This window comes from Callithrix jacchus, chromosome 18, assembly GCF_049354715.1.
Source record: "Callithrix jacchus isolate 240 chromosome 18, calJac240_pri, whole genome shotgun sequence".
NCBI classification, from domain to species: Eukaryota; Metazoa; Chordata; class Mammalia; order Primates; family Cebidae; genus Callithrix; species Callithrix jacchus.
This window is the reverse complement of record NC_133519.1, coordinates 7,384,075-7,409,900: the sequence shown is the minus strand read 5'-3', so window position 1 is coordinate 7,409,900 and position 25,826 is coordinate 7,384,075. Positions and strand designations below refer to the sequence as shown.

General features: G+C 41.7%; 1 protein-coding gene across 2 annotated transcripts in view; it reads right to left on the bottom strand.

The window, feature by feature from the left end:
* Positions 1 to 25,826, bottom strand: part of CHD1L (chromodomain helicase DNA binding protein 1 like) — a 61,238-nt gene that overhangs the window by 6,993 nt on the left and 28,419 nt on the right. For both annotated transcript variants that reach the window (XM_035279488.3, XM_078355437.1), the window contains 12 exons: positions 25,323 to 25,396; positions 24,043 to 24,153; positions 20,563 to 20,677; positions 19,518 to 19,671; positions 15,018 to 15,183; positions 10,641 to 10,789; positions 9,647 to 9,810; positions 8,634 to 8,839; positions 7,432 to 7,530; positions 3,635 to 3,705; positions 1,414 to 1,528; positions 639 to 747 (listed from right to left, as the gene is read on the bottom strand). In XM_035279488.3, the coding sequence (XP_035135379.2) occupies positions 639 to 747; positions 1,414 to 1,528; positions 3,635 to 3,705; positions 7,432 to 7,530; positions 8,634 to 8,839; positions 9,647 to 9,810; positions 10,641 to 10,789; positions 15,018 to 15,183; positions 19,518 to 19,671; positions 20,563 to 20,677; positions 24,043 to 24,153; positions 25,323 to 25,396 (1,533 nt within the window). The remainder of the gene's footprint in view (positions 1 to 638; positions 748 to 1,413; positions 1,529 to 3,634; positions 3,706 to 7,431; positions 7,531 to 8,633; positions 8,840 to 9,646; positions 9,811 to 10,640; positions 10,790 to 15,017; positions 15,184 to 19,517; positions 19,672 to 20,562; positions 20,678 to 24,042; positions 24,154 to 25,322; positions 25,397 to 25,826) is intronic.

Below are 25,826 nucleotides of genomic sequence, written 5' to 3'. Positions count from 1 at the left end.
TGAAGCCCATCACTGAGTGAATTTCAGTCAAATATCTCTGTAAAAAGATGAAGTTCCTGTGCAATTATAGCACTTAGGGGGGTCAATTCTGCTTTTTTGTAGTACTTTTGGGACCCGTTATAATAGCTGAAAATATTCTAACCTATACAGCACGGAGGTCATTAGAAGAAAACACTAGTCTAGCTAAAGGAGATCATGACTTCACGGTTAAAATAATTTCATACTGCCTTCTAATAACACATCAAAAAGGTTCAGAAATAAAATATTTGTTTGCTTACCTATTCATTAAAATAATAGTGAAGTTCTGAGAATTAAACCTTATTTCAAGGCCTGAAGGATCTGTCAGAAGTGATGTGAAAGATTCAATGTTACCAAATAACAATTAGTCAATTAATTCTCCCCTTTATGTATCTTTTAATTTATCTACTGGCATCCAGAAATGCTTGGATGTGTTTATGTTGTTGGGTGTACATATTTGATATACACAAGTTAGAAAGTACGTCTTATTTTGTCTCACTGAAGAGGGGCACAGTAAAGACTGTGGCAGGAAGAAACTTGGCCTTGGATTAAATAGTGACACCAGCCAATTTTCCCCTCTTGGGTTGGGAGAACGCACAATTAAGACCACAAAAGGATACATGTAAGTTGGGATGCCTCTTGCAGCCAGATGTTTCCGAATAAGTCGCTCAGTACCATACCAGTTAAAACCTTTCGTGGCATGTCCAATCCGTGGAAGATGAACACTTGCTGTTATGAAGAAAAGAACAGATGTCTTCACTCATCAAAAATTGATTGATGGTTATAAAACATACATTGGAGAAAATAATTATTGACTGTCCCACTCAAAGCACACAATTATAATTTAAAAATATTCTGGGGAAGAATTGTAGTAAGAAAAAACAAATTATTCTGTTGAACAGAAGTTCTGGAAATACGTACAATGGACATAGATTATAACTGGTGGAGGAAAATTAAAATAAGCAAAGATTCTCTAACAAGCCAATCAATCCAATAAACTCTTGAGACACTAGGTTTGGAAACAAAGTTAAATTCATTTTTGTCAGACAACTGTCTGTTATTGTGGACTGTGGCTCTAAGAGGAGATTAAATAAACAGCATGTATCAATTGCATATGATCAAGTTGCTTCATTTCTAGCCCTCTGCTTCCTCATCTGTAAAATCATAATAAAAATACCCAGGGGATGGATACAGCCTACAGAGATTACAGATGTTACGAGTGTTTTGGAAAGGAAAAGGGGCTATATATACAAGATGGTGGGGTGATCACTTCTGTGGTTTGCCTTTACCGTGCATATTAAGTGGGGTCTTGACATTTCTCCCCTTCTTTCAAAAGTCTTATCACATGCCTAGAAACAAATTCATCTACTCTTGAGCACAGGTGGAAGAACTTACCTTTCTTCTTCTTTGCTGCTAAAAATATCTTCTTGAGGCCATCTTCTAGGGCCGCCATCTTAATGCCAGATAGGACATTGGAGCGATCACGATGCTGGGCCACAATCAAGGCCAACTGGAAAGAACCGCCATTAGATGACCAACCCAACATGAGACAGCCACACTGTCAGCCAAGTGAAGGCCACGGAGGGGCACAGCCCTTGAGGGGTCACTTGGGCTTGGCTTCGTCTCTTTCAGATGCTGTGCCTAAACAGCAACGTCCTACTGTATGTAAGACTTCACGTCCCATCATTAATGATTACTTTGTGGTCACTTTATATAATCTTTTCTTCTTCTTTTAAAAATATATTAGAACCAGAGAACGAGTCCAAAACACATACTTTCCAACGTCTCTCAAGGATAAAAAAAAAAAGAACTTTTCTGAATTGTAGTCATGGAAAAGATCCTGGAGGTTCCTGTATTCCAGTCCTTTGATGCCTGAGTCAGCTCCACAACCCCCAGGACAAGCAGTCACTCCGTCTCTGCTCAAATGCTTCCCATGAGGATGAAATGCTAAGTATCTGTCAACCAACGTAACCTAAGTGGACCTGGGTCATGTCAAGGGAGCTTCTGGGATGACATCACCAGTCATATCGTAGACATGGTGCTCTACTCGCTGTAAACACTCATCCTGAACCATTGGATCCTGAGTTTCTCATGCACAGACACTTTGCTGTTCTTTTTTAGCATTTTAGAAATTACTGAAGGAATGACTCAACAGAAACCACTTCGTTGTTAGTCACTGTGTAGTCTGGATGTGTGTCCCCTCCAAATCTCATGTTGGGATGTAAACCCCAGTGTTGGAGGTGGGGCCTAGTGGGAGGCATTGGATCACAGGGTGGAATCCTCACGAATGGCTTAGTGCCATACCGTTGCCATAACCCTTGGTGATGAATTCTTGCTCTGGTAAAGTTCACTTGAGATCTAGTTATTTAAAGCAGCGTGGTACCGTCCCCTACTCTGTCTTCTTCCTGTTCTTGCCATGTGTGATACACTAGCTTCCCCTTTGCCTTCTGCCATGACTGTAAGCTTCCTGAAGCCCCCACCAGGAGCAAATGCCAGTACCATGCTTCCTGTACAGCATGTAGAACCATGAGCAAATAAATCTCTTTTCTTTATAAATTACCCAGTCTCAGGAAATTCTTTTGTAACAACATAAAAACAGCCTAACACAGTTACACAGACCAGCAACCTCAAGAGGTTGAGCCTCTCTTTTAGCCTGGTTTTGAAATTTCTTCTTAATTCTGGCTTAAAATTTGAAAATGAATCCAGGTCTTGGAGAAAGCCAGGTAGGTGTGGTAAATCAAACCCACTACAAGCATCCCAAATGGCAGGTAAGCAGGAGAGATGTGCCTAAGATGCAAAGGGACTCTGATGTGGGCAGAGGACGTATGGATTAGTGTCTCTCCCCTGCTTCATTATGGCTGACTGGAAAACAGTTTTTCATAGAAATTTTCACATGATACAAAATGCAACCCTCAGAGTTTTGAGTCATGCTTTCTTACTCATGCAGTAAATATTTATGGAGCATTTCTTTTTTTTTTTTTGGAGCATTTCTTATGAGCCAGTACTATGTGGGGTAGTGAGGATAAAAAGACAAATAGAAACGCTTGTACTTAGGCAGAGTCTGCTGTCTGGACAGTGCTCCAGGGACGAATGAATGGAAGGGTGGGGACAGGGAAAGTGCAGTGGAGGCTACAGCCCAAACTACTTGTTATGGGCTGAACGGTGTCCCCCCAAACTCGTATATTGAAGCCCTAACCCCTGGTACCTCATGTGACTTTATTTAGAGACAGGGTCTTTAAAGGGGTGATAAAGTTAAAATAAGGGTGTTAGGGTGAGGCCTGATCCATTCTGAGTGGAATCCTTATAAGAAGGAAAATCTGGACACACAGATAGCAGGGATATGCATGAGCAGCAAGAGGACCACCATCTGCAGGCCAAGGAAAGAGTCCTTGGGAAAAACCAAACCTGCTGACACCTTGATCTTGGACTTTCAGCCTCCAGAATTGTGAGGAAAGACATTTCTGCTGTGTAAGCTACCCAGTCTGTGGCTTTTTGTTATGGCAGCCCTAATAATCTAATACACTAGTAGAGAGGCCAATGGAGGCAGGAGATGCTTCAAGGGAAGTTGATGGGAGTCCACTTTTAGTTCTGAAAAGAGATGGGGGTTTTTACTCACCAAATCTTGCCCTTTGTTTCTTGACTCTTTATCATCAATAGGAAATAAAAGGACACCTCCCAAACTCAAGTCTGTGGTAAAACAGAAAGGAGCATCATAAAGAATACCAGGTTCACCAAGGAAAGAATCCTCCTTTATCTTGCCTTTTTCAATCAGTTAGGTTTCAGAACCCACCTTCCTTCATAGCGCTTTCTCACCTTCCTGGCTTCAGTCAATACCTTAGCTGGGTACTCACCTGCTTCACTCCTGAATTTTATGATCTCCTAATTTAATGCTCCTCAGACGATACCAACAAAGTACCTCTGTAGACATCAGAAAATGAACATGATACCCCGAGGTAGCTGGGGGCTTAGAGGAGGGAGCATTAAGAGCTTGAAACTCCTTTGGAAGTTTTGTGCTTGTCTTAAACCATACACATTATGACATTCTACTTTATCTATATCTGTTTGTATAATATATTTTTCTACCCCATCCAAATAAAATAAAACTGATAATGAAGAAAAATATGCTAATTTAATTCTATGGCTTTACATAAGCTGATGTGAAAGCAGTAAGAATCAAAATAGAGATGCTTGTGTTAAAAACTCAGACAAATATGGCTGAGCACAGTGACTCACACCTGTAATCCCAGTGCCTTAGGAGGCTGAGACGGGAGGACTGCCGGAAGCCAGGGTTCCCAGACTAACCTGGGCAACAAGGCAAGACCCAGTCTCTACAAAACATAAGAAAAAATTAGTTGGGTTTGGTGGTGTGTACCTGTAGTTTTAGCTACTTGGGAGGCTGAGGCAGGAGGATCTCTTGAGCAAAGGAGTTAGAGGCTGCGGTGAGCTAGGATCACGCCAATGCACTCCAGCCTGACAGGAAGAGACCCTGCCTCGAAAAATAAAACAAAACTGCGACAAACGGAGCCAGGGAAAGCCATGAAGGGAAGGTGCTAATGTATGAATGCCTGATAACAACTATCCCAAAAGATTCACAAAAACACAACCGTGCACAACGGCGCTGACCACCTTACATAAAAATAATCTTCTGCAAGGACATCTGCTCATTAACTGCCACCCAACCTCAGACTGGTGCCACTCTTGTTACTAATCCTTGTAGTCAAAGACAATTGATTCAAAACAAGTAAGTAATCTTTCTCATTCTCCTTAAAAACCTCAGACTTGGTACAGTGGCTTATGCCTGTCATTCTAGCGCTTGAGGAGGCTGAGGTGGATCACTTGAGCTCTGGAGTTCCAGGCCAGCCTGGGTAACATGGCAAAACTCTCTACCAAAAATCCAAAAAAGTAGCCAAGCGTGTTGGTGTGGGCCTGTGGTCCAAGCTACATGGGAGGCTGAGGCAGGAAGATCACCTGAGCCTGGGAGGTGGAGATGGCAGTGAGCCAAGATCGTGCCATTGTACTCCAGACAGTGAGACTCTGTCTCAAAAATAAATTAAAAAAAAACACACACAAACACAAGAAATCAACCGATGTTCATCTTATTTTACAGAGCCTATCTATTGGTTAGGTTGATAACAGTTTGAACTTTTTGTTCAGTCATTCTAAAATATTGTTGTGCTTTGCCATCCTTTTGATCAAATCCCCCAAATGACCAGTCATTACCCATTCCATTAGATAAGGTTCTGCTTAGAATGGTATCTCCCTGGACAAATCCTGTGCGGTCTCCTATGATGTGGCCCGAGCCTCTGGTGACAACGAAACTCTCCTCTATTCTTCTGCCTGAACCTTCCACTCTGGCCTGCCTGGTCTGTACACCATCCTTCACACAGAGAAACGGGGTGCCTGGGTCCTTCAATACCCACAGACGGTGAACAGTAGGTGTTGTAATGAGCAGTTGGGAACCCATTTGCCATTTCTCTCCACCTATTTAAATTCAACCCACCTTTCCAGGCCCAAGACAACTTTCATAACTTCCATGAAGCCTTCCCAGGGAATTCTAGTCCACAGCTTCATCTACTTGGCTGCAACCTGCTTCAATCCTTCTTCTGAGAAAACTGCACACTCCCATCTCCATGTCCTTACTGAGCATTCGGGCCTTAAGTCTGAGCTTCCCACTCTCCACAAAGTCTCCAAGGTCATGTGAGTGTCCTTGGTTTAAATCCATGACCTTTTCCCAATTCACCCTCATGAGACAGAATACCATGAACTTTGCCTTCTTGACAGACTTTCTTCCCTTGTACCTCAAAATACTGCACAAGGTTTCCTTATTTTCTGGCAATTCTTTCTGTCAAAATTCCATCTTTTTGCCTCAAGGACTAAGCAGAGGTCTTTTCCAGGTCTGTTCTTTGCCTCTCGTTTCTCCATCCTCCCTCTCACATGGTTTCAAACACAGACTCCAAACAGGAACTCCTTAATCTGCACCTCCAGCTCTAGGGTTCTGCTTTGCCAACTGCCCAATCAGCATCTAGATCTGGACTATTTTGACACACATTAAATCCTTCTTCATTAACGTGTTTTACTAGAAAAAGTACTCACTCTTTACGTTCTTACCTCCCTTTCTACCATATAGAACTGGGCAGGATTAGGAAAAACCAACCTCTAAGGAATCTGAAGGACCCTTCTCTATCAGACAAGGTCCTTCAGTCTCCAGAAAATGACCACAATAATAATTTTGTTCCTCTTGCCACTTTATTTCTGGATGTAAAAGGAGGTGTCTTTTTCCCTTCTCTGTGCCAAGGGAAAACACTGTTCAGGCTTCTACGTTCCCCTGGCACCAAAGAGCTTTATTTCTGTCTCCAGGGAGTGTTATAACCCAGGCTGTGCTGACCTCATAACACATCTTCATTCCCCTCAGCACCAATCCCGAGCTCTGGTCAGCATTTTAATGGTGTGTCCAATTTCTCTCCCATAGGTCTTTTTCTTGAGACAAAGTCTTGCTCTGTCACTCAGGATGGAGAGCAATGGTGTGATCTCAGCTCACTGAAACCTCTACCTCCCAGGTTCAAGTGATTCTTGTGCCTCAGCCTTCCCAGTAGCTAGGATTATAGGCATGTGCCACCATGCCTGGCTAATTCTTGTATTTTTTTTTTTTTTTTTTTTTTTTTTTTGGGTACAGACAGGGTTTCGCCATGTTGGTGAGGCTGGTTTAGAATTCCTTGTCTCGTCTTGGCCTTCCAAAGTGCTGGGATTACAGGTTTGAGCCACCACGTCCAGCCTCCCACAGGTCTTTAATGTTTTCATGAGATATTCCTTCATCTTTATTTCAATACTTTTTCTTTTGAATGAAATAGGGTCTCACTCTCACTCAAGCTGTAGTGTAGTGGCACAGTTACAGCTCACTGCAACCTCAACCTCTTGGGCTCAAGTGATCCTCCCACCTCAGCCTCCTGAGTAGCTGGGACTACAGGCGTGCACCACCACACCCAGCTGATTTTTAAATTTTTTGTAGAGACAGAGTCTCACTATGTTGCCCAAGCTGATCTCAAACTCCTGGTCTCAAGCAGTCCTCCTGCCTCAGCCTCTCAAAGTCTAGGATTACAAGCAAAGGCCACTGTGTCCGGCCCATTCCAAGACTTTACCATGTATGCAGGGCTTTTCAGAATGCACACATTCATTATGCTCACTTCAGTTCCATGAAGTAGGTAGAACAAGTATTATTCACAAATCACAGATGAGGAAATAGGTACAGAAAAGGTAAGGGAATGCCTTGAAGTCACAGAACAAGTAGCTAATTTACGACAGAATTCAGTTCCCACCCGGTTATTCTGATTTCTTATCTAGTGCTGTGTAACCCTCATGAGACTAAGCGTCCTCTCTTATTCCATCCCTAACCCCTCCTTCTGCTTTGCTTCTCACCTTTCATTTTCCCAGCCAGCTCATATATTTTTCTTGGCTCAGCGGATCGTTTTTCCAGAGCTGTAAATAAACCACCTCTGCCCCAGTGGCCAGAGTCATCTGATTGAAGAAACAGAAAATTTTCAGTCCAGTCCACAATTTAGAAAAACAAAGGCACACAAAAGGACTTGTGGAAGAATGATTTTTTCAAAGGGAAAAAAACAAAATATCTGATCTCCTAGGAATATCACAGGTTGACTTCCCAAATATGGTTATGTTTTCTGGAAGATATACCTGGGGCCATCATAACAGGAAAGCATCTCAAAAATTAGTGTTCTGAATGAGCGAAATCTCTGTGGCGCGTCTGTGATTCCTGGGAAGTGACTGTGGAAGGATGGAGAATAGACGGAATGCTGCAGAGTGAGAAGCACTGGTGCAGCAGCACACAGGCAGGGAAGAGGAAAGGTGAAATGACTTATTCAAGCTGGTATTAATAAAGCTGCTTAGTATCTTAGTATGTACAGCCATTTATTCATACTACAAATGTTTTTTAGCTTGTATTATGTGTCAGGCATTGTTCTAGACACCAGAGTCACAGCAGTCAACAACAAAAAATCCCCTGCTTCCAAGAAGCATACTTTTAATTCAACAGTCAAATAAACAAATATGTAGGTAATATGTGAGGTGGGACAGGTGTGATAAAGGAAAATATGGGAGAAGGGACAGGGAATAACAGAGGGAGGATGGGGCCTGTTGTATATGAGGTGATCACAGACTACCTCTCTGAGAAACGGACATTGGAATGACACTTGATGTGGTTATTTGGGAAGAGAGTTTTAGGCAGATGAAGTAAAAAGTACAAAGGTCAAGCAAGGGAACAAGCTTGACGTTTTATTTTTTCTCAAAGGATTTGTCTTTTCAATGTCGCTTCCTTCCACCCTCTTAAAAACCTTGTGCAGAGGATAAGGCAGGTATTATCCCACTATATAAATAAGAAAGTTAAAGTTGAGAGATTAGATAACTAAACCAGGTAAATGAGACAGCCAAGAGTGAAATGATTCTGGAATGTTCCTGACTCTAACATTCACACTTTTTTGACCACACAATACTACACTGGGACCATCACCCCTGGTCCCAGTGGGTCAGGCTTCTGCCCCATCTGCCCCAGTGCTTGGCACCATAAGGACTGAGGCCCACAACCCCAGCCATACCACTTCTCTTACCTACGCAGTGCACGATGAGAGCATCCTCAACCCCAGCCTGAGGGTGGGTGACATCACCACTAACGTACATGAGGGAGGTAGCGTCTGGGTCTTGGTAATCCAGCTCAGCAGAACTCTCATCTTCCCCATTCTCAAGGTCCTCTGGCTCGCTCTCCTCAGAGGGCAGGCAGAAGGACTGGTAGTTGTTGGATTCCCACCAGGCCATCCTTTAGCAGGCCAGAGAGAAAAGGAAATTAACCCAGACAAACACAATCTCCCTTGGAGCACATTTCATACTGCTGTTCACAAACAGTACCTGCCAAGTAGAAATGCTATTAGAAACTTACCCTTATTGAAGTTGTCTGCTTTTTTGTAAATAAACAAGACTTACTGACTAGGCCAACTGCTTCCTGACTACAATCCAATAATGTGCACTCACTGAATGTTCCTGTTTTTAAGAATATCACTAAAAGAGACTATTCAAGTAAACTACTCTGTGTCACACAGCTACCATAAAATCTTAAACTTTTCTGGTTTTGGCCAGGTTTTGGCCAGTAACCTCCCAGCACTTTGGAGGTCAAGGCAGAAAGATAGCTTGGGTTCAGGAGCTTGAGGCAAGCCTGGGCAACAAAATGAGACTGTCTCTACAAATAATAAAAAAATTAGCCACCCATGACAGCACACACCTGTGGTCCCGGCTACTAGGGAGGTTATGGAGGGTAGATCACTGGAGCATGGGAGGTTGAGGCTGCAGCGAGCAGCAACCGTACCCACTGTACTCCAGCCTGGGTGACAGAGCAAGAATCCATCTCAAAAAAATTTAAAAAATTCTAGTTTCAATGGAATCCATCTTCCCTGCCTCACGCACTTGGGACTTTTCACTTACAGTAAGCATTTAAAAAGTATCCTGTTACCAATAGGAACAAGCTTAAAAGAAATCTTCTGTATTTTTAAAGTGATGCTCAACTGTGGTCTCACTACATGAGGGACTCTTTTACCAACTGTGGTCCGCAGCTTGGTTAATGCACACATACTTTTTCTTATGCTGAGCATCTTCCTTTTGCCTCCTCTTCTCCTCGATGATTCTCCTTCTCTTAGCAGCTGCTTCTTGTCTTTTCTTCTGCCTGTCCTCCAGCTCTTCAGGGCTCAGAACCCGCTTCCTTTTGGTAGATCCCTCCACAAGGCCTGGGATGAGAACCTAGAGTAGGAACAAGATCCATCACCAGGGTCAAGAATGTTCCTCCCTACGTTTCATTATCCCCACAGCACACTGTACAGAAGCAACATGCTTAATATTTCAGAGAACACTGCATCTCCACCCACCCACCCTGCATGGTGGGAACTGAAGGCAAAGCACTTGAAGGCACAGTTCATATTACACAGTTCACAGGCAGTGACCAGGATACCCTGCTCTTAACTCAGCCGCAGCACTGACATGGTGGAAACAGTCATTTTGATTCATTTCATTAGGAATAAGTTACTTCAGAAAAGTAACTTTTTTCCTTGACTGAAAGCATACCCTGAAGGATGCCACTTTAGCCATTTTTAATGAAAACCTTTCTGCAATGTATTATATAGTTTTGTTAAGACTATATTTTAATATCATGATTATCTTAGTAATAGCATTTAATGAGCACATATTAACTGCCAAACACTGTGAACATTACATATATCATTTATGATTGATATCCTCTCCTATTGCCATAGGGTCATAATTACCAACAGCAGGATATGGTACTTTAGTATAATATAGGGATGCTTTTAGGGGTGATTTGGATGGACAAGGCTGCTTTCACCTGCACTAAATCGTACAATATATTCTCTCCTTCTTAATGTTTTTCTATGCTGACTTTTTACCATAGTTTTTATACCAGGGTATGGTTAATTATATTAACATTTCAACAAACACATACTTATTTCTTGACAAGTTAACCTACGAGAACAAAATGATGCCAGCATCATTTATGTTTTGTTTTCTTAGAACGAGAGTTTGGAAGAAGATCTTTTAAATAAATTAACAGTTCTTACACTGCCTTTATTTCGGAGTGATCGGCCCTCTTGAGTGGTTTTCTCCAAAAGGGTTTTCTGAAGGTTTACCAGTTGTTCAAATGATTTTCTGTCTTCCTTACTGGGCTCTTTAGAGTAATCTTTCCCTTCAAATAAGTACATATGATTTTCTAACAATATAGAACACAAAGAGAGAAGTGTTAGATACCAAGGAAAAACAGATTAATGCTATTCAAAGCAATAACTAGAGTGGATAAGAAAACAGCCTATATTCTAAATGAGCTAAGACTGGATGAAGGTATTTCGTTTCTCATCCCCCTGACACTAAAGTAAGTAGGTTCTACGTAAGGATCCCATGTGTTTACTCTTCCAAGGGGACAGCATGGCTTAAATCCTTTTGGTTCATCTCTACATGGTTTGTGAATCTCTGGCGGATTCCTCCATTTATTCCTCATTCATTCATTCATTCATTCATTCCCAAGTATTCCTCAGCACAAATCTCAGTGACATTAAGATCATCCAATAAAATCTATACGTTTTATTCCAAATACACTTTTAGTATTCAACTTGGCAAATCTAAGAATCATAAAAATAATCCCTTGGATTTACAATATTCCTTACAGATCTCATCAAGCATCTTCATGATCCTCACCACAATCCTGGTATATAACTAATCCTACTTTGGAAGGGGGAACTGAGGGTTGGGCAGAAATTAAGGGACTCTATAATTCTCACTGGTAATAAATGAAGAGGCAGGATTTTCTGATTCTAAGGCCAGTGTGCTCTTTTCAGTATGTAACTGTGTCTCTAGAAGGGTGGAGAGAAAACGTGCTAGCAAATAATAATTATTGTAATAACAACAGCAGTGAAGATAACAGTGTAATTTTGAATAGCACTGCGTGCTATCAGATCACTTCCACAACTATTATCGTGTCTGATTTTTCCAACTGTGTAAAAGAGTAGAGTAGACATTAACAGGACCCTTCTACAGATGAGAACACAAAGGCTCAAAGAGGCTGAGTGATCTGCCAAGATCATGAATAAAGTGATGAAGGAAAGTCAGGACCAGTCCAGACTAGCAACCACAGACAGGTAAGGTAATGATTCAACAGGGAAGCATATTTAGTAGCACAAGTTACCAAATAATGTATTTTCACATTTCTGAAATCTGCTAAGTATGTTTTCCCTAGAGAGTATGAAAGCAAAACATTTTCATTCTCAAGAGATCAATTGCTTCACACTTGTACCCAAATCTAACCAGCTGTAGTTGTAATTGGCGTTGCTAATTAAATCAGCAGGGGGCTTTCAATGAAGCACTTTATCAACAAGTAAAAGAAAAACAGAGCTGAGAAGTGTCAGATATGATCAACATATGTAGCTTCATACTGCATGTGATTCTCAACTTCCAAACATGCTTTTTAACCCTGGCATTCAAGATAAAGCAACCCTGTTTTTTATCTAATTCTGATGGGGGCCACGTGAATTACCAATCTTTCCTATCCATTTATATTCTTTGTAATCATGCTCCCTATCTTCACTCTGCCACCGCCTGGACCCGTATCTGTATTCTACCAGGACAATCATTTACCACAGAGCGAACTTATACCCATTCTTCAAAGAGAAAATCCCCAAGTTTAATACAACTGGCGAATTTTTCTGGCAGTTGGACTGTCTAAAAAAGTAAAATTATTTTAGGCAGTTGGATTGACTGAGAAATATAATTATCTTTCTGGAAAAGTGTGCGACTTTATTTTGTTCTAGTAAACGTTAGCAAAATAGGCTGAAATTATCTAGATAAGTACAGAAACGAGTGTAAGCGTTGCTACTCAATATAATCAATTGTAACTTAAAAATATGATTACATGCATCTATTTCTTCTCTCACCTGAAACCACCAAGTGACACTTAAAGGGATTTTTAAAAAGATATACAAGGCAACGGTGGATGAAAAAGTTCAATGACCTTTTGGAAAATGAAAAGTGGCTGGAGGAATAATAACAGATTAAGAAGAGCCATGGAAGCAAACACAGGTGCCTAGCCAAGGGCTCATTATGAGTCTAGAGACCCTCTCAATCCCCCAAGAGCTTAGGGCTTACAAGTGCAGCATACTGCACGGGGCAGAACTGAGAAAGATCTGCACCCCACAAAGCAGTGAGCCCTTGACTCATCCTGCCTTTTCAGACTGAGTAACCAGGTGAACTCCATCCTCAACCTCCCAGGGAGAATACTAGAGGATTGGTCTTTGGAGAAAATGGGTTGCCCAGTGAAGACTTCAAACATGCATACCAGGGAAGGTGCCCTCCATGTAAAAGCTGACTCATCAACCAGGAATAAGGCCCCGGGGCCCATGGACCTGCTCATGCTGGAGCTGCCATCAGCTTTATGGCACTTCATCAGCACATGTGATCAGACAGCCAGGGGATACCAGATGGTCAGGGAAACTATCGAGGAGAACAAGAGACCCCAAACAATTTTTTTTTTTTTTTAAGAAAAAGAGGTACCATAGTGACTATAGCTAATGATGATATATTGTATTCCTCAGAAATACTAAGAGGGTGGATGTGAAGTGTTCTCACCACAAATATAACCATATGAAGTGATGTTCATAACCACCACAAATATGATAAGCATATGAAGTGTGTTCATTAGCTAGATTTAACGATTCCACAGTGTATACAGGCTTTAAGGAATCATGTTGTACATGATAAATATGATTTTATCTGCCAATTTCTATAAATAAATAAATATAGTTTTGGTTTTTTAAAAAGAGGAAGAAAGATAAGTAAAAGTCAATGCAGTGGGAAGAGAAATACTTTTTAAAAAGATAATATCCTCCCTAAAATATATATGAAAAAGCTGTAATAAATGTCCCCAGAGAAGACAGTATGTCCTTGAAATGAGAACAGGGTACAATGAAAACAATAAGTGGAGAACAAGAAAGAGTTCTTGAAGAATATAAACAGAATATTTCATAAAGAATTGTAAAGATAAAATATCAGAAGAGTCAAAGAGCAGCTTCCTGTAAAACAACACCGGCTGCCCAAATTCCAGCTTTTCCACCTCTCCCACAAAAACTATACAGACCAACGAGGACAATAAAACCATCCCAATCCATGCCTACTACAACATTAGAAGTCAGACTATACTACACACTTCGACTTATGGTCGGTAACTAGAGAAATAACCTCCAAAACCAGCCAAGCCAGCTCCAAGGCCTACACTAGAGCAGACAGTCAGGCAGAGACTATGCAGAGGAGAGGGTGGGCAGGGAGGGGGATCCAGCAAGGACAGACAGATAAAATCCACCCCCAAAAGAGGGTCACATTCCAAGTGGGAAGATAATGAGGACAGGTCTGAGGCCTGGTGGATCAGAGCAGTGGCTACTAAGGAAATGAAAGGAAAGGCAGGCATGAAAATACACGCAGCCAGGAATTTGGAAAGGCACTGCTTCTGGCAGGAAGACAGAGACAACTTAGAAGTGGGGAGACATCCTTAGACAAGTCTGTGGCAAAGAAAGACAAAGCAAGTGATGTGAATTCACAGTCCAAAAGAAACAAAAGGGAACTACAAAACCAGAAATCATGCCACTACTACTCAACATAGAAAGCAGCTACCATCTAGCAAAGAAACAGCACTGTTCTCTATTACTGAAAGAAAGTACTGGTGAATGAAGCCTAACACTCCCAAACCTCTCCCCCCAGTCCATATTGAATCTCTGCTGCAGCTGGTACAGAAAAACAAGTCATTTCAAAGTAACTTTGAGATGCCAGGGAATACCTTTACAAAGCTACCATGTGAAAAAGTACACAAGTCAGAAACTAAAATACTCAGAATAGAAAAGAACAAAATGACAAATGTTGACCAAATTCAGAAAAGAAAATTAAGAGAAAGACAGAATGATCTCCTACAGCCCATGGTGTATTATGAAAGTTAAACGGAGAAAAGCACATGACAAAGTCTGCTCTGTTGGTGAATGCAAAGTAAGTGCTCAATGTTAGCTGCAATTAAAACACAAACAATTCCACCGCTTAGAAGAGGAATCACTGTGTGTGAAACATCACAGCAAGGACAGGAGGCTTTACTAATGAACAAAGGAGAGGATGCTTGCAACCAAGGGAGAAAAGGTACAAATGCAAAGCCTCAAGAGTGACAGTGTCATAAACATTAACACTATGATTTTTGGTTCACAGTTCAGCTACAAGGGAAGACCCATGCAAATCTGCAGTTAGTCTGGGAAAAGTTCTTGTACCAAGCAAGTCTTAAACAGTGTGCCCAAGAAGACAGTAGGGTTGGGTAGAAAAAAGATGTCCCAGAGAGCAGCATCCAGAGCTTTCCATGGGGACGTGAGCTCTAGCTTGGGGTGGTTGTGCCATTTGCTCTGCTCTAACCTCCAACTTACTTCCTTCCTCTTGCTCTCTGCTCCCTCCTTCTGCTGCAGGCAAGGCATCAGAAGTCCACTGGCCATCTTTTGTTTCTCCCAGGATGGCCTCCAGGTCTATTTCATCCACGGTGCTCCCTTCAGAGGCCAGCAGTTTATCCAAACCGAATTTGAGTATCTCACTCAACTGGGGTAGAGAAAACAAAAAAGTCTAGTAAGTTCTCATGAAAACAAACTTTAGGATATTAGTGACTGGCTAAGTGGATAACAACACAAAGCACGGTCCTACTCTGATGAATAGGCAGTCTTTCTGCTCTCCCCACCATAAATGGTAACAGCCATGGCCATTTAACAGTTGGATGATGGGAAAGCAGAGAGGTGATAAATGATTATTAGAGGTACTGACTTTGACAATTCTCCATAAAAACAACAAAATGTATAAGCTTCCAATTTTTTTTGAAGAACAACAGTAATTTCCTGCATTTCCTATGGCTCCTCTCGCTGACTTTCTTTTTCTATTTTTTTGAGACGGAGTCTCGCTCTATCACCAAGGCTGCAGTGCAGTGGCATGATCTTGGCTCACTGCAACCTCTGCCTCCTGGGTTCAAATGATTCTCCTGCCTCGGACCCCTCAGTAGCTGGGATTACAGGCACGCTCCACCGCGCCCAGCTAATTTTTTAATATTTTTAGTAGAGATGGGCTTTCACCATGTTAGTCGGGCTGGTCTCGAACTCCTGACCTCATGATCTGCCCACCTCAGCCTGTCAAAGTGCTGGGATTACAGACATGAGCCACTGCACCCGGCTGACTCTTTTTCATAAGCATTCCCAGCAGTCACATGAGAAGTCAGAGACCCTATTAGCTACTTTCTGACCTCCCCACTGACAGAGTCCGTAGAAAGAGACGGCTACACTGGGTACTCTACCTCTACTATAAACTGACTCCTTTTCTTTGGCAATATGTTCTCCTAACAATTTCCATAGAAATTTGGTTTCTACAGAAATCACCTTGGCAAACACCAGTAACAACTTCTGACCACCAGACCCGAAGGGCTTTTCTCAGTTTGAACTTTCCTGATGTTCCTCTGGCACTGCACTATCCTGCTTCTCTCCCCTCATCCCTCTCTGGAGTACTGTCAGCCTGTTCCCTATGGCCACAGGAACCACACAGAAAGCATACATAATTTTTCCTGGCTTTCACTTGCTAATTCCAACTTTGTACCTCCTAAGTACTAACTCTGAGATCCTGACCCAAGGTGGATTCAAACCTGTCCTTTCAGACTGGGTTAATTATCTCTAGATCATCTATTTTGTGAGTAATTGGAAATCTTAAGGTATTCTGTAATAGCTTGAAAAAAAGACAGCTCACTTAAGCATGAATGCACCTAGATTATCTCCCTTTACATAACCAGGATGACTGGCTTGGGCAGCTGGTACTAAAAATAGTAGAAAACCAAGTATTTATGATACGAATTTGTCTATACTGGGACCCTACCCCCAACCCCCTTGCACTTATGCTTGCCTCCTGGCTCTCCCTTGTTATTGCTCACTTGCAAGGTGTCCTAGTCATTAAGGAAATTATATGTGTTTTTATGAGAAGCTGTATATTCCAGTAATTAAGGGCATGTGCTTGGAAGTTAGAGTGCTTGGTTTGGAATCTGAAATCTGAATTACCTTGGGCAAATTACTTACGATGGGGATAAAGACAGTGTCTATCTCATCCTGCTGTTATTCTTATTTACTGAAACAACTGGAAAAGAGCACCTCAGACAACGCTCAGCACACAGCATTTCCTAAGTGCTCACCACGCCTGCACCTCCCTGCATCTCCTTCTACTCTGTCCTCCCTGCAGGATAATAAACATGCTTCCTTCTTTCAGAACTCCATACCTACTGCTTAGATTTACCAAATCAGAACCACATCTTTTACTTCTGGTTTTTTGGTATTAAAGAGAAATCCCCTGCTTTCTTTTGAGACAAGGATTGGGTTATCATCTTTGTTTTTGGCAACCACAAATAACTCATAGCGTCTGGATGGGGAAGAGATGAATCAGACATTTGAGTCAGAAAGTAACTGTCTGGTAACCATGAGTTGCACAAGAAGTCCAAGAGAGTTGCTCTCAGCCAGCAGTCTATGTTCCCACTAGTATGTGGCCCCCTGGGGTGGAGGTGTGTCTACACATTTCCCAATGATGTGTCCAGCAGCCCACATACTTCTCACTGGAACCCTGGAGCTCCCTCTACTGGGAGAGTGCAAACACCTTATGACATCCTTCCTCCTCTAAAGAGAATGCAAGCCTTCTGAGGCTCTGTCATTTACCCCTTCACCATGCCCAGCCATGACCTTCTCTCAGGTTCTATGGGGAACTGTTCTGTGGAAAACTGCATTTAAGAGTATCTACAGTGTACCGGAAGACAGAGTGGCAATTCCTCAATCTAAAACCTGAAATACCATTTGACCCAGAAATCCCATTATTGGGTATATACCCAAAGGATTACAAATCATTCTACTATAAAGACACAGACAATAAACACATGCACACATATGTTTATTGCAGGACTATTCACAATAGCAAAGACTTGGAATGCCCATCAATGATAGACTGGATAAAGAAAATGTGGCACATCTACACCATGGAATACCATGCAGCCATAAAAAAGAACGAGTTCATGTCCTTGGCAGGGACATGGATGAAGCTGGAAACCATCATTCTCAGCAAACTAACACAAGAACAGAAAACCAAATATCACATGTTCTCACTCATAAGTGGGAGTTGAACAATGAGAACACATGGACACAGGGAGGGGAACATCACACACAGGGCCTGTCATGGGGTGGGGGGCTAGGGGAGGGAGAGCATTAGGAGAAATACCTAATGTAGATGACGGGGTATTAGATGCAGCACATCACCACGGCACATGCATACCTATGTAACAGTCCTGCACGTTCTGTGCGTGTAACCCAGAACTTAAAGTATACTAAAAAGTAAAATAAAAATTTAAAAAATGAAAGTATCTACCGTGTACTTCTACCTCTCTCCAGCTTTCTTCTCATGTTTGTAACTGTCTCTTAGTGTGAAATTAAAATGTACAGCCTGCCCTACCACCACTGTGGTTAATTAAGCAAGCATGTGATGCCGAATCAGCAACAAAAGGAAAGACAGAAAAAGAAAAAAGCCACACTTACCCCCTAAGATACACAAAGAACAAATAAATAACACTCAGGGTTACTCTTTCTAGTTCTAGTCCCCAAATTAATGAACCCTTGAACCTTTCCTGTAATGACTGACTCCCTAACAAAGACACGATCCCTGCTTTTGCAATGCTGATAGGTAAAGATACGCACTGGCCTTTGCACATATGGTAACCACGTGAAAGAAGACTGCTTTCTAACCCATGCTCAGACTAATTACAAACTTGGTAACTCTGCTTGTATTATTGCATAATTTTTTCCTCTTAAACACTTGTACTTTTTGATAGACTAGTCCTTTCAAAGCCTAGTCTTTCTTGCAAACTTTTGCAAATAAAATTCTTTCCTTTTGTCCCTCAGTCTGCCTCTAACAATAGTTTATGTTTATATTGTATTTTTACTACATACTCTAAAGCCTAAATTACCTTTATCTTCCTAAAATTCTGACCTACCTATTTTCCTTTCTACTCTCCTCATCATATGGCTCCAAACCTCACAGTCTTTGAATTTTCTATCTCCCCACTGTTGAGACCCACCTCTAAATAGCAGCCGACTCCCATCCTTCCCTCTTTTACAATGCTTCTCACACCAGATCCTCCCACTGATACTGCCCTTGACAGACATTCATTACTCCGTTCATATCTGCATCTTTCTCATATCCTAGGGAGTTGGTCTCTTTGCATCCAGCCCCTCATCCTTAGGGCAAAAGTCCATTTCCAACAGATCCAGGAAATACTATGAGTTCTAATTTTAACCCAAGGGCTGCTACAGAATAACTCTAAGTCCTCTTCCAAAAGAGAGCTCTAAAATCTTCCAAACCCACATCTGTCTCCCATCCAGTATTCCCTTCTTCAAGCAAATTACCTCTAGTTCTTTCACCCATTTTTCCTATGGTACAATTTTGAATTCCTGATCTCATTCGCCCTCCTCTGAGTATGAAGTAATGTAAGTCACTGATCAAAGAGTCTGGGATTAAGGAGGAAGTACAGAATTAATTGTTACTGACTATGCTGAGTTCTTTATTTTAACTAATTCTCTTAACAGCCCTCTGAGGTAACCAGTGGTGTCTTTACTTTTAGAAATGCAAAAAGAGTAGATCTAAGCGGTTAAAAAGCTGCTCAAACCCAGAGAGCCAAGAAGTGATGAGGCTTGGATCTGAATCCTTGGTTTCTACAGACTCTGCACACAGCCAGCACTGCGGCAGGTATGAGGGAGGCCAGGGAACGAATGTGTAGCTGGGGAGAGCGGCTGGGGAGTGCTGGTTCTTTTCATTCACATTGTCCTCCACAAAGGGTACTGGCATATTCCAAAGCAAAGAACAATGTATCATACCTGGAGGTCAGCATCGGCTGAGGGTTTCTGGGCTCCCAGAGTGAAATGGCCTCCTTCTATGATCATGTTGGTGAGCTGCAGTTTGGAGGCTGCTTTCCTATAGACGATTTCTTCCACAGTGTCTCGGCCAATCAGCCGAATAACTTTAACTGACCTAGACATACGTCAAACCAGAGTAGTGCGCTATAAGGGTCTGCAAAACTGGGCAGAAGTATGTGGCGTAAATAGATCTAAAAGCCAACAACGAAAGGGAGACTGTTTCATTTGGACCTGAGTACTTGTTAGAGAGAACTCGCCTCAAATTCTCTCTGAACCGTTGGAAGAGTCAAGGAAAGAATGATGGGGAAACCATGACTGGGATTCCTTACCTATGGCCAAGGAAAACCTCTGGAAGATCAAATTATCCTCAGATCAAACGGTAACATCTATTTTTTTTAAGCTTAGCTCCATAACCCCATTGTTTTTTTTTTGAGATGGAGTTTCGCTCGTTACCCAGGCTGTGGTGCAATGGCGCGATCTCGGCTCACTGCAACCTCCACCTCCTGGATTCAGGCAATTCTCCTGCCTCAGCCTCCTGAGTAGCTGGGATTACAGGCACGCGCCACCATGCCCAGCTAATTTTTTTGTATTTTTAGTAGAGACGAGGTTTCACCATGTTGACCAGGATGGTCTCAATCTCTTGACCTCGTGATCCACCCGCCTCGGCCTCCCAAAGTGCTGGGATTACAGGCATGAGCCACCGCACCCGGCCCATAACCCCATTTTTTAACTGAGTTACAGCCTAACTCAAGGATGAGTTAAATAACTTCTAAAGTTTCTTTCTAATCCTTTCACAGTGTGATTTTACTCTTTCTAATAAAGTCAGTCTGGACTGATGTGACCCACCCTCCAATACTAACCTAGGAGTCAACAGCACAGATGGGCTAAGACCTGGTGGTCCCTCAGCTCCCAGTGTGGGACTGTCGCCAGGACTATATTCTTCACCTACCTCACAACCTGGAACTGCTGCTGGGCAAGCCAAGGAAGCAGAAAACAAACCACTCACTTGTTTTGGCCAATTCGATGAGCCCTGGCAGCTGCTTGCAAGTCATTCTGAGGGTTGAAGTCACTGTCCACAAAAATCACAGTATCTGCTGCCGTTAAGTTCATGCCAACTCCACCTGAAAACAATGCAAAAAGGAACGGAATCAGCAGCACACGGACAAGGAGCTAGAAAATAAACACAAGGCTAGTGTGGGTTACACCGACAAATGGAAATCAACCAAATAAACTGGCTTCATCCTTCAAATGAACCCATACCCCCAACTCCAGAGCCTTGTTCTGGCAGCGAGAAGTGCTACCTGACCTCTTACTGCCTGATGGGAAAATTTTATTACTGAATGCAACAGAATGAGTGGAACAAGGGCAAGTGGCAAAAGTGGATACTTAAGTTAGTGCCACTTTATCTCTTCTGCTTAAAAATCTTGATTAGATTTTGATTTGAGTAGTCTCAGGAAAAGGACACATGCTCTTTCAGAAAGCAGACCTAGACTGGGTGGCTCAAGCCTGTAATCCCAGCACTTTGGGAGGCTGAGGCAGGTGGATCATGAGGTCAAGAGATCAAGACTATCCTGGCCAATATGGTGAAACCCCATCTCTACTAAAAATACAAAAATTAGCTGGGTGTGATGGCATGTGCCTGTAGTCCCAGCTACTCGGGAAGCCAAGGCAGGAGAATCGCTTGAACTGAGGAGGCAGAGGTTGCAGTGAGTCGAGATTACACCACTGCACTCCAGACTGGGCAACAGAGTAAGACTATCTCACAAAAAAAAAAAAAAAAGAAAGAAAGAAAGAAAAAAGAAAGAAAGAAAACAGATCTAACTACAAGATCTGCTGTGGGCACTGTCAAGAGCGCTGAATGTCGCCTGCAAGTTACAACTAGGTAGTAAGATCGCTGATCGCTGATAAAAAGGTAACAAGAAGAAGGGATGATATACTCCTGGGCAGAGTGGGAAACCACCTCCCTGTCATTAGAGAACACTCCAGTCCATCTTTTTTGTACTTGTTTCCACATTAATCAAAGAGAAAGTAACAAAACCAATGGCAAGACAAGAAAACTCCATGGAACAACCTGCTGGTCTTTCCTCGGTGCTGCAGGAAGAAAGCTGAGGAGGTACCTTGGATTACAGGAATTAATTAAGAGAACGATGAAGGTAAATTGCGGCTTTCTCTGATTAATGTGACAACAAGTAAAAAGCCGACTCCCTCTTGCCAGGGTTGCTAGACTTATTGGTATTGAAACCAGCAAGCCTGGAAGGGCTTGTTCCATGAACCTGAATTAGGGACTAACTTTTGAGAAGGACTATTTGCCATAAACTGGATCTCCAGATAAGTCAGGCAGGAATATTCTAATTAAAGTCTTCATATCAAGTTGAAGTTGGAACAAGGAGGTAATCATGAATGATTACTGAGCGATGATAAATTATACCTAATAATAATGATAGTTACACTTACGCTGTGCTTACAACTTGCCAGGCATTGTTCTGAGCACTCTCTATATATTAACTCCTTTAGCCCTCATAACAACTCTGTTGGGAAGCTGAGCAATTGCTATGATTATCCCCACTTTATAAATGTTGAAAGGGCAGGTAAGGGACTTCTCTGAAGTTACAAGGCTAGAAGGTGAAAGATTCATTCCTTTGCAGTCTGGGTCCAGAGCCCGAGCTTTTATCCACTATACTGTAATACTGTTCAGGCACTTATTGCATTTCAAAATGTGTTCCATAAAATTATCTCCTTGAATTCCTGTTGTCTAAGTGCAGCTCTTCTTCACTGAGGGGTGAGATTTTTATAAATAAGCTACAGCCGTGTTTGAAACATATTCATGAGCTATCACTGCCATCTGCTGGCAATATGACTCAATCACAGAAATATTTGAAAGCTGGAAGGATACCTGTTAAATAAATGAAAATCCTGTAAAACCACAGCAAACACAACAGTCAGTGTTTGGAAAAGGCATGTCCGAGACTGCTTCAGTTCCCAGAAGATCTACCCTGAGTCCTCCAAGGAGATGAACTGAAAAGCAGAGATCTCTTTTTTCCTAATTTTAGACATTTCAAATATAATGCTGCTCTCTGAATATGAAGATGATGAAATCATCAAAGCATAAATAAAATTGTCTCCCCGACAGTGATGATGCACTGCCTTATTCTTTCATTTTCTCCTAAGACTAGCCCTGAGACTAGATCACATGAGAAAATGGCGCGATTCTGTGTGCAGTTTACGATCTTTGAACAGTAAGGCCATATGAATCTTGTGTTATTTTTATTAGGGAGATAAAACAAACACAGGTGAAATAATCTCCTTATAATCACAGATTATATCTAACACTTCTTTCATATGCCCTTATAGTACTAGACATTTATAACAGTTTCTACATAAGACTGAACTCTATTTTTTCAGAAAAATATCAATCTGTCTTTAATAGAGCACACATATCCCTTTAATGTTCCTGCATGTATTCCATCAAGATTTATGTCTATAAAAATAAGATAATGAAACTAGGATCCTATGAGTTCAAAACTAAGGTCAGCTTGCTCCAGGACATGAGAATAATTTATTTTATTTTTGAGACAGAGTCACTCTGTCACCCAGGCTGGAGTGCAGTGGTGCAATCTCAGCTCACTGCAACCTCTGCCTCCTGGGTTCAAGCAATTCTCCTGTCTCAGCCTCCCTAGTAGTTGGGATTACAGGCACGCACCACCACACCCAGCTAAGTTTTGTATTTTTTTTTAGTACAGATAGGGTTTCACCATGCTGGCCAGGCTGGTCTTCAACTCCCGACCTCCAGTGATCCACCTACCTTGGCCTCCCAAAGTCCTGGGATTACAGGCATAAGCCACTGCACCAGTTTTTTTTTTTTTTTCAGACACCATAATGACTTAGAGAATCATTTCATCTCCAAGAGCTGATTCCAAATTATGTAAGAATATATGAAAGCATTCTGTGACTGGTAAAGCATTACAAATGCCATATTATTTATGATTTAAGTGATATATGGACAATGTTATAAAGAATTCTAAAAAGTTGGTAGTTTCAACATAATAACATTTTTTAAACAACTGGATTTTTGCTAAGCTTTTCAACATTATTCCAGAAATACTTATAAAGGAAGGACAACTAGCAGACAAACCGTTACCTTATTTCCCAAATTCATGGTTAGGAAGAAGAGCTACCTCCACTGAATATAAATGAAACATTCCACAAAATTACAGAAAACTTTCAGGACATTCTCAGGTGAATGGTCAAAGTAGATGAGAATTACCTTCCAATAACCCCAGGTTTCAGCCTTAACGTCTTTGATGAGATGACATCTTGGACAGCTTGGATAGAACAGAGCACTATGCTTGAAGTCCAGTACCCTGTTTACATTCAGTAATAACCTCACCTTTCAGAGAATTAAGGAAAAAAGTGTAGCAATAGTGGGATGCAATAGTACTCTTGTTACTCCTCATTGTCTGTTTCCATTAATGCCTATGCAGCCTACCTGCCCTAGTACTCAGGAGGAAAACAAAAATGGGCTGCTGTCCGAAGTTCTTAATGGCCAAGTGTCTCTCTTCTCCTCTCACAGAACCGTCCACACGCTCATAGCTGTAGCCTTTAGAGAGAGGAAGAAAAACAGAAATTGTAACCCTTTTCAAGTAGTCTTTGGGGAATAAAAAAATTAAGTTAGCCCAAAACCAAAGGCCAATTTTGTCCCTTTTCATATACAGGCATGGCCCTGCTTTAAGCAAATTCCACAGGAAAAATTTAAACAGGGACAATGATCATTTTACAAAAGAACTTACCATATAACATACTCTGGATTTTTTAAATACATGAAGCCTTGGCATTTATGGAGTTAATCCTCAGTTTTGACTATTTGTAAGCAACCCTGAACATCTATCCTGTGTGGTAGCTTCAATTTTACTGACACATAATTCTTACCTATGTAAACAGAAGACAAGCACTTGGAAGCAGGTGAGTGAGCCCTTCTAATGGCCCAGCAATCTGCCTTTCAATGAGGCTTTAAGAGGTCACCACCTGTCTCCATGCATCCATGTGGGGAAGGGTGGCTACAAGCTCAGGCTGTGTTTGTGCATCTGGGGACCTCTCAATGGCCAGTGGCGTGTGCCATCAGCATTCCTCCAAGTGTCCACTGGACCAGATACACAGAGACCCGGTCTGGACTACTTTTTTAAATTGTAAGGTCTGGAGCTGACAGTTCTTTACCACTGGGTTCAAGATCAACTCATGTTAGAGCCTTTTCTCATCATTTCACATAAATCTTATCACATATTAAACAGACTTCCCAGGTAATAAACTACATTCTCTATCATCTATATAGAAAAAGTTGATCTTACTTTTCCCCTGCCTTATTTGGTATCTCTATAATTTCAATATTCACCTTTTTACTGATCCTAAGTGCTCAACTATTGAGGTGACTGTTACAAGACACTAAAAGCTCTAGTCACCAAAACTTTGTTTATATACATTTTCAGAAACACCAACATTTTCACGACATTTGCTCCACGGCCTATCATTTTACATCACATAACTGATGGGAACGTAGGTGTTTATTTCTGCCCACGTGTTCTTCTCTGCTCTCCATCCTTGCCTTCACCTATCACTCTCCTCTCACTTTACTTTTGATCTTTTGGTTCTGAATAATGTTCTCACTCTGCTTTCCTTTGAAATATTCTCATATCCCATATTATTCTTCATGGACCTGTCTGGCCTATTATGTCTAATAGAGCCTTAGGTAATGTAGTGGCCAAAAGGTGTCACCTCTGTAATCCATATAGTCTTGGAGAATATCCAACATCTGCGTCATCTGGGAGAAAAGTAAAACCCGATGGCCCCTGGCAAGAAAAAGAGAAATGGAAACACTGCAAGTCTAGTGATATTCAAGGTAAATTTCCCTCAGTCAAAACTTACCAAAGAATACAAGTTTATAAATACTGAAGTAGAAATATAAATGTCATATAATTTATAGACTGCCTTAGAAACTGCAAATGCTTTCTACAAGAATATACCTCCACAGGTAGCTGCATCCCTCAGAACCAGAGTGGAGATTATTCCCAGGGGACATGCCAATGCAACAGGGGATATAAGCCCTAGAATAAACACGGTGCCTCTTTCTGGAATGTCCATTTGCTCAATGGAAAGAAATAGAAGCTTTCATTTTAGTAGCAAAATAAATACAGATGTGAAGTGTAAAATGCAAAATTCATATGCACAAAAAAAGGAATACTGGAGACTCTGAAGAAAGCTTGTGTTTAGTCATCTACA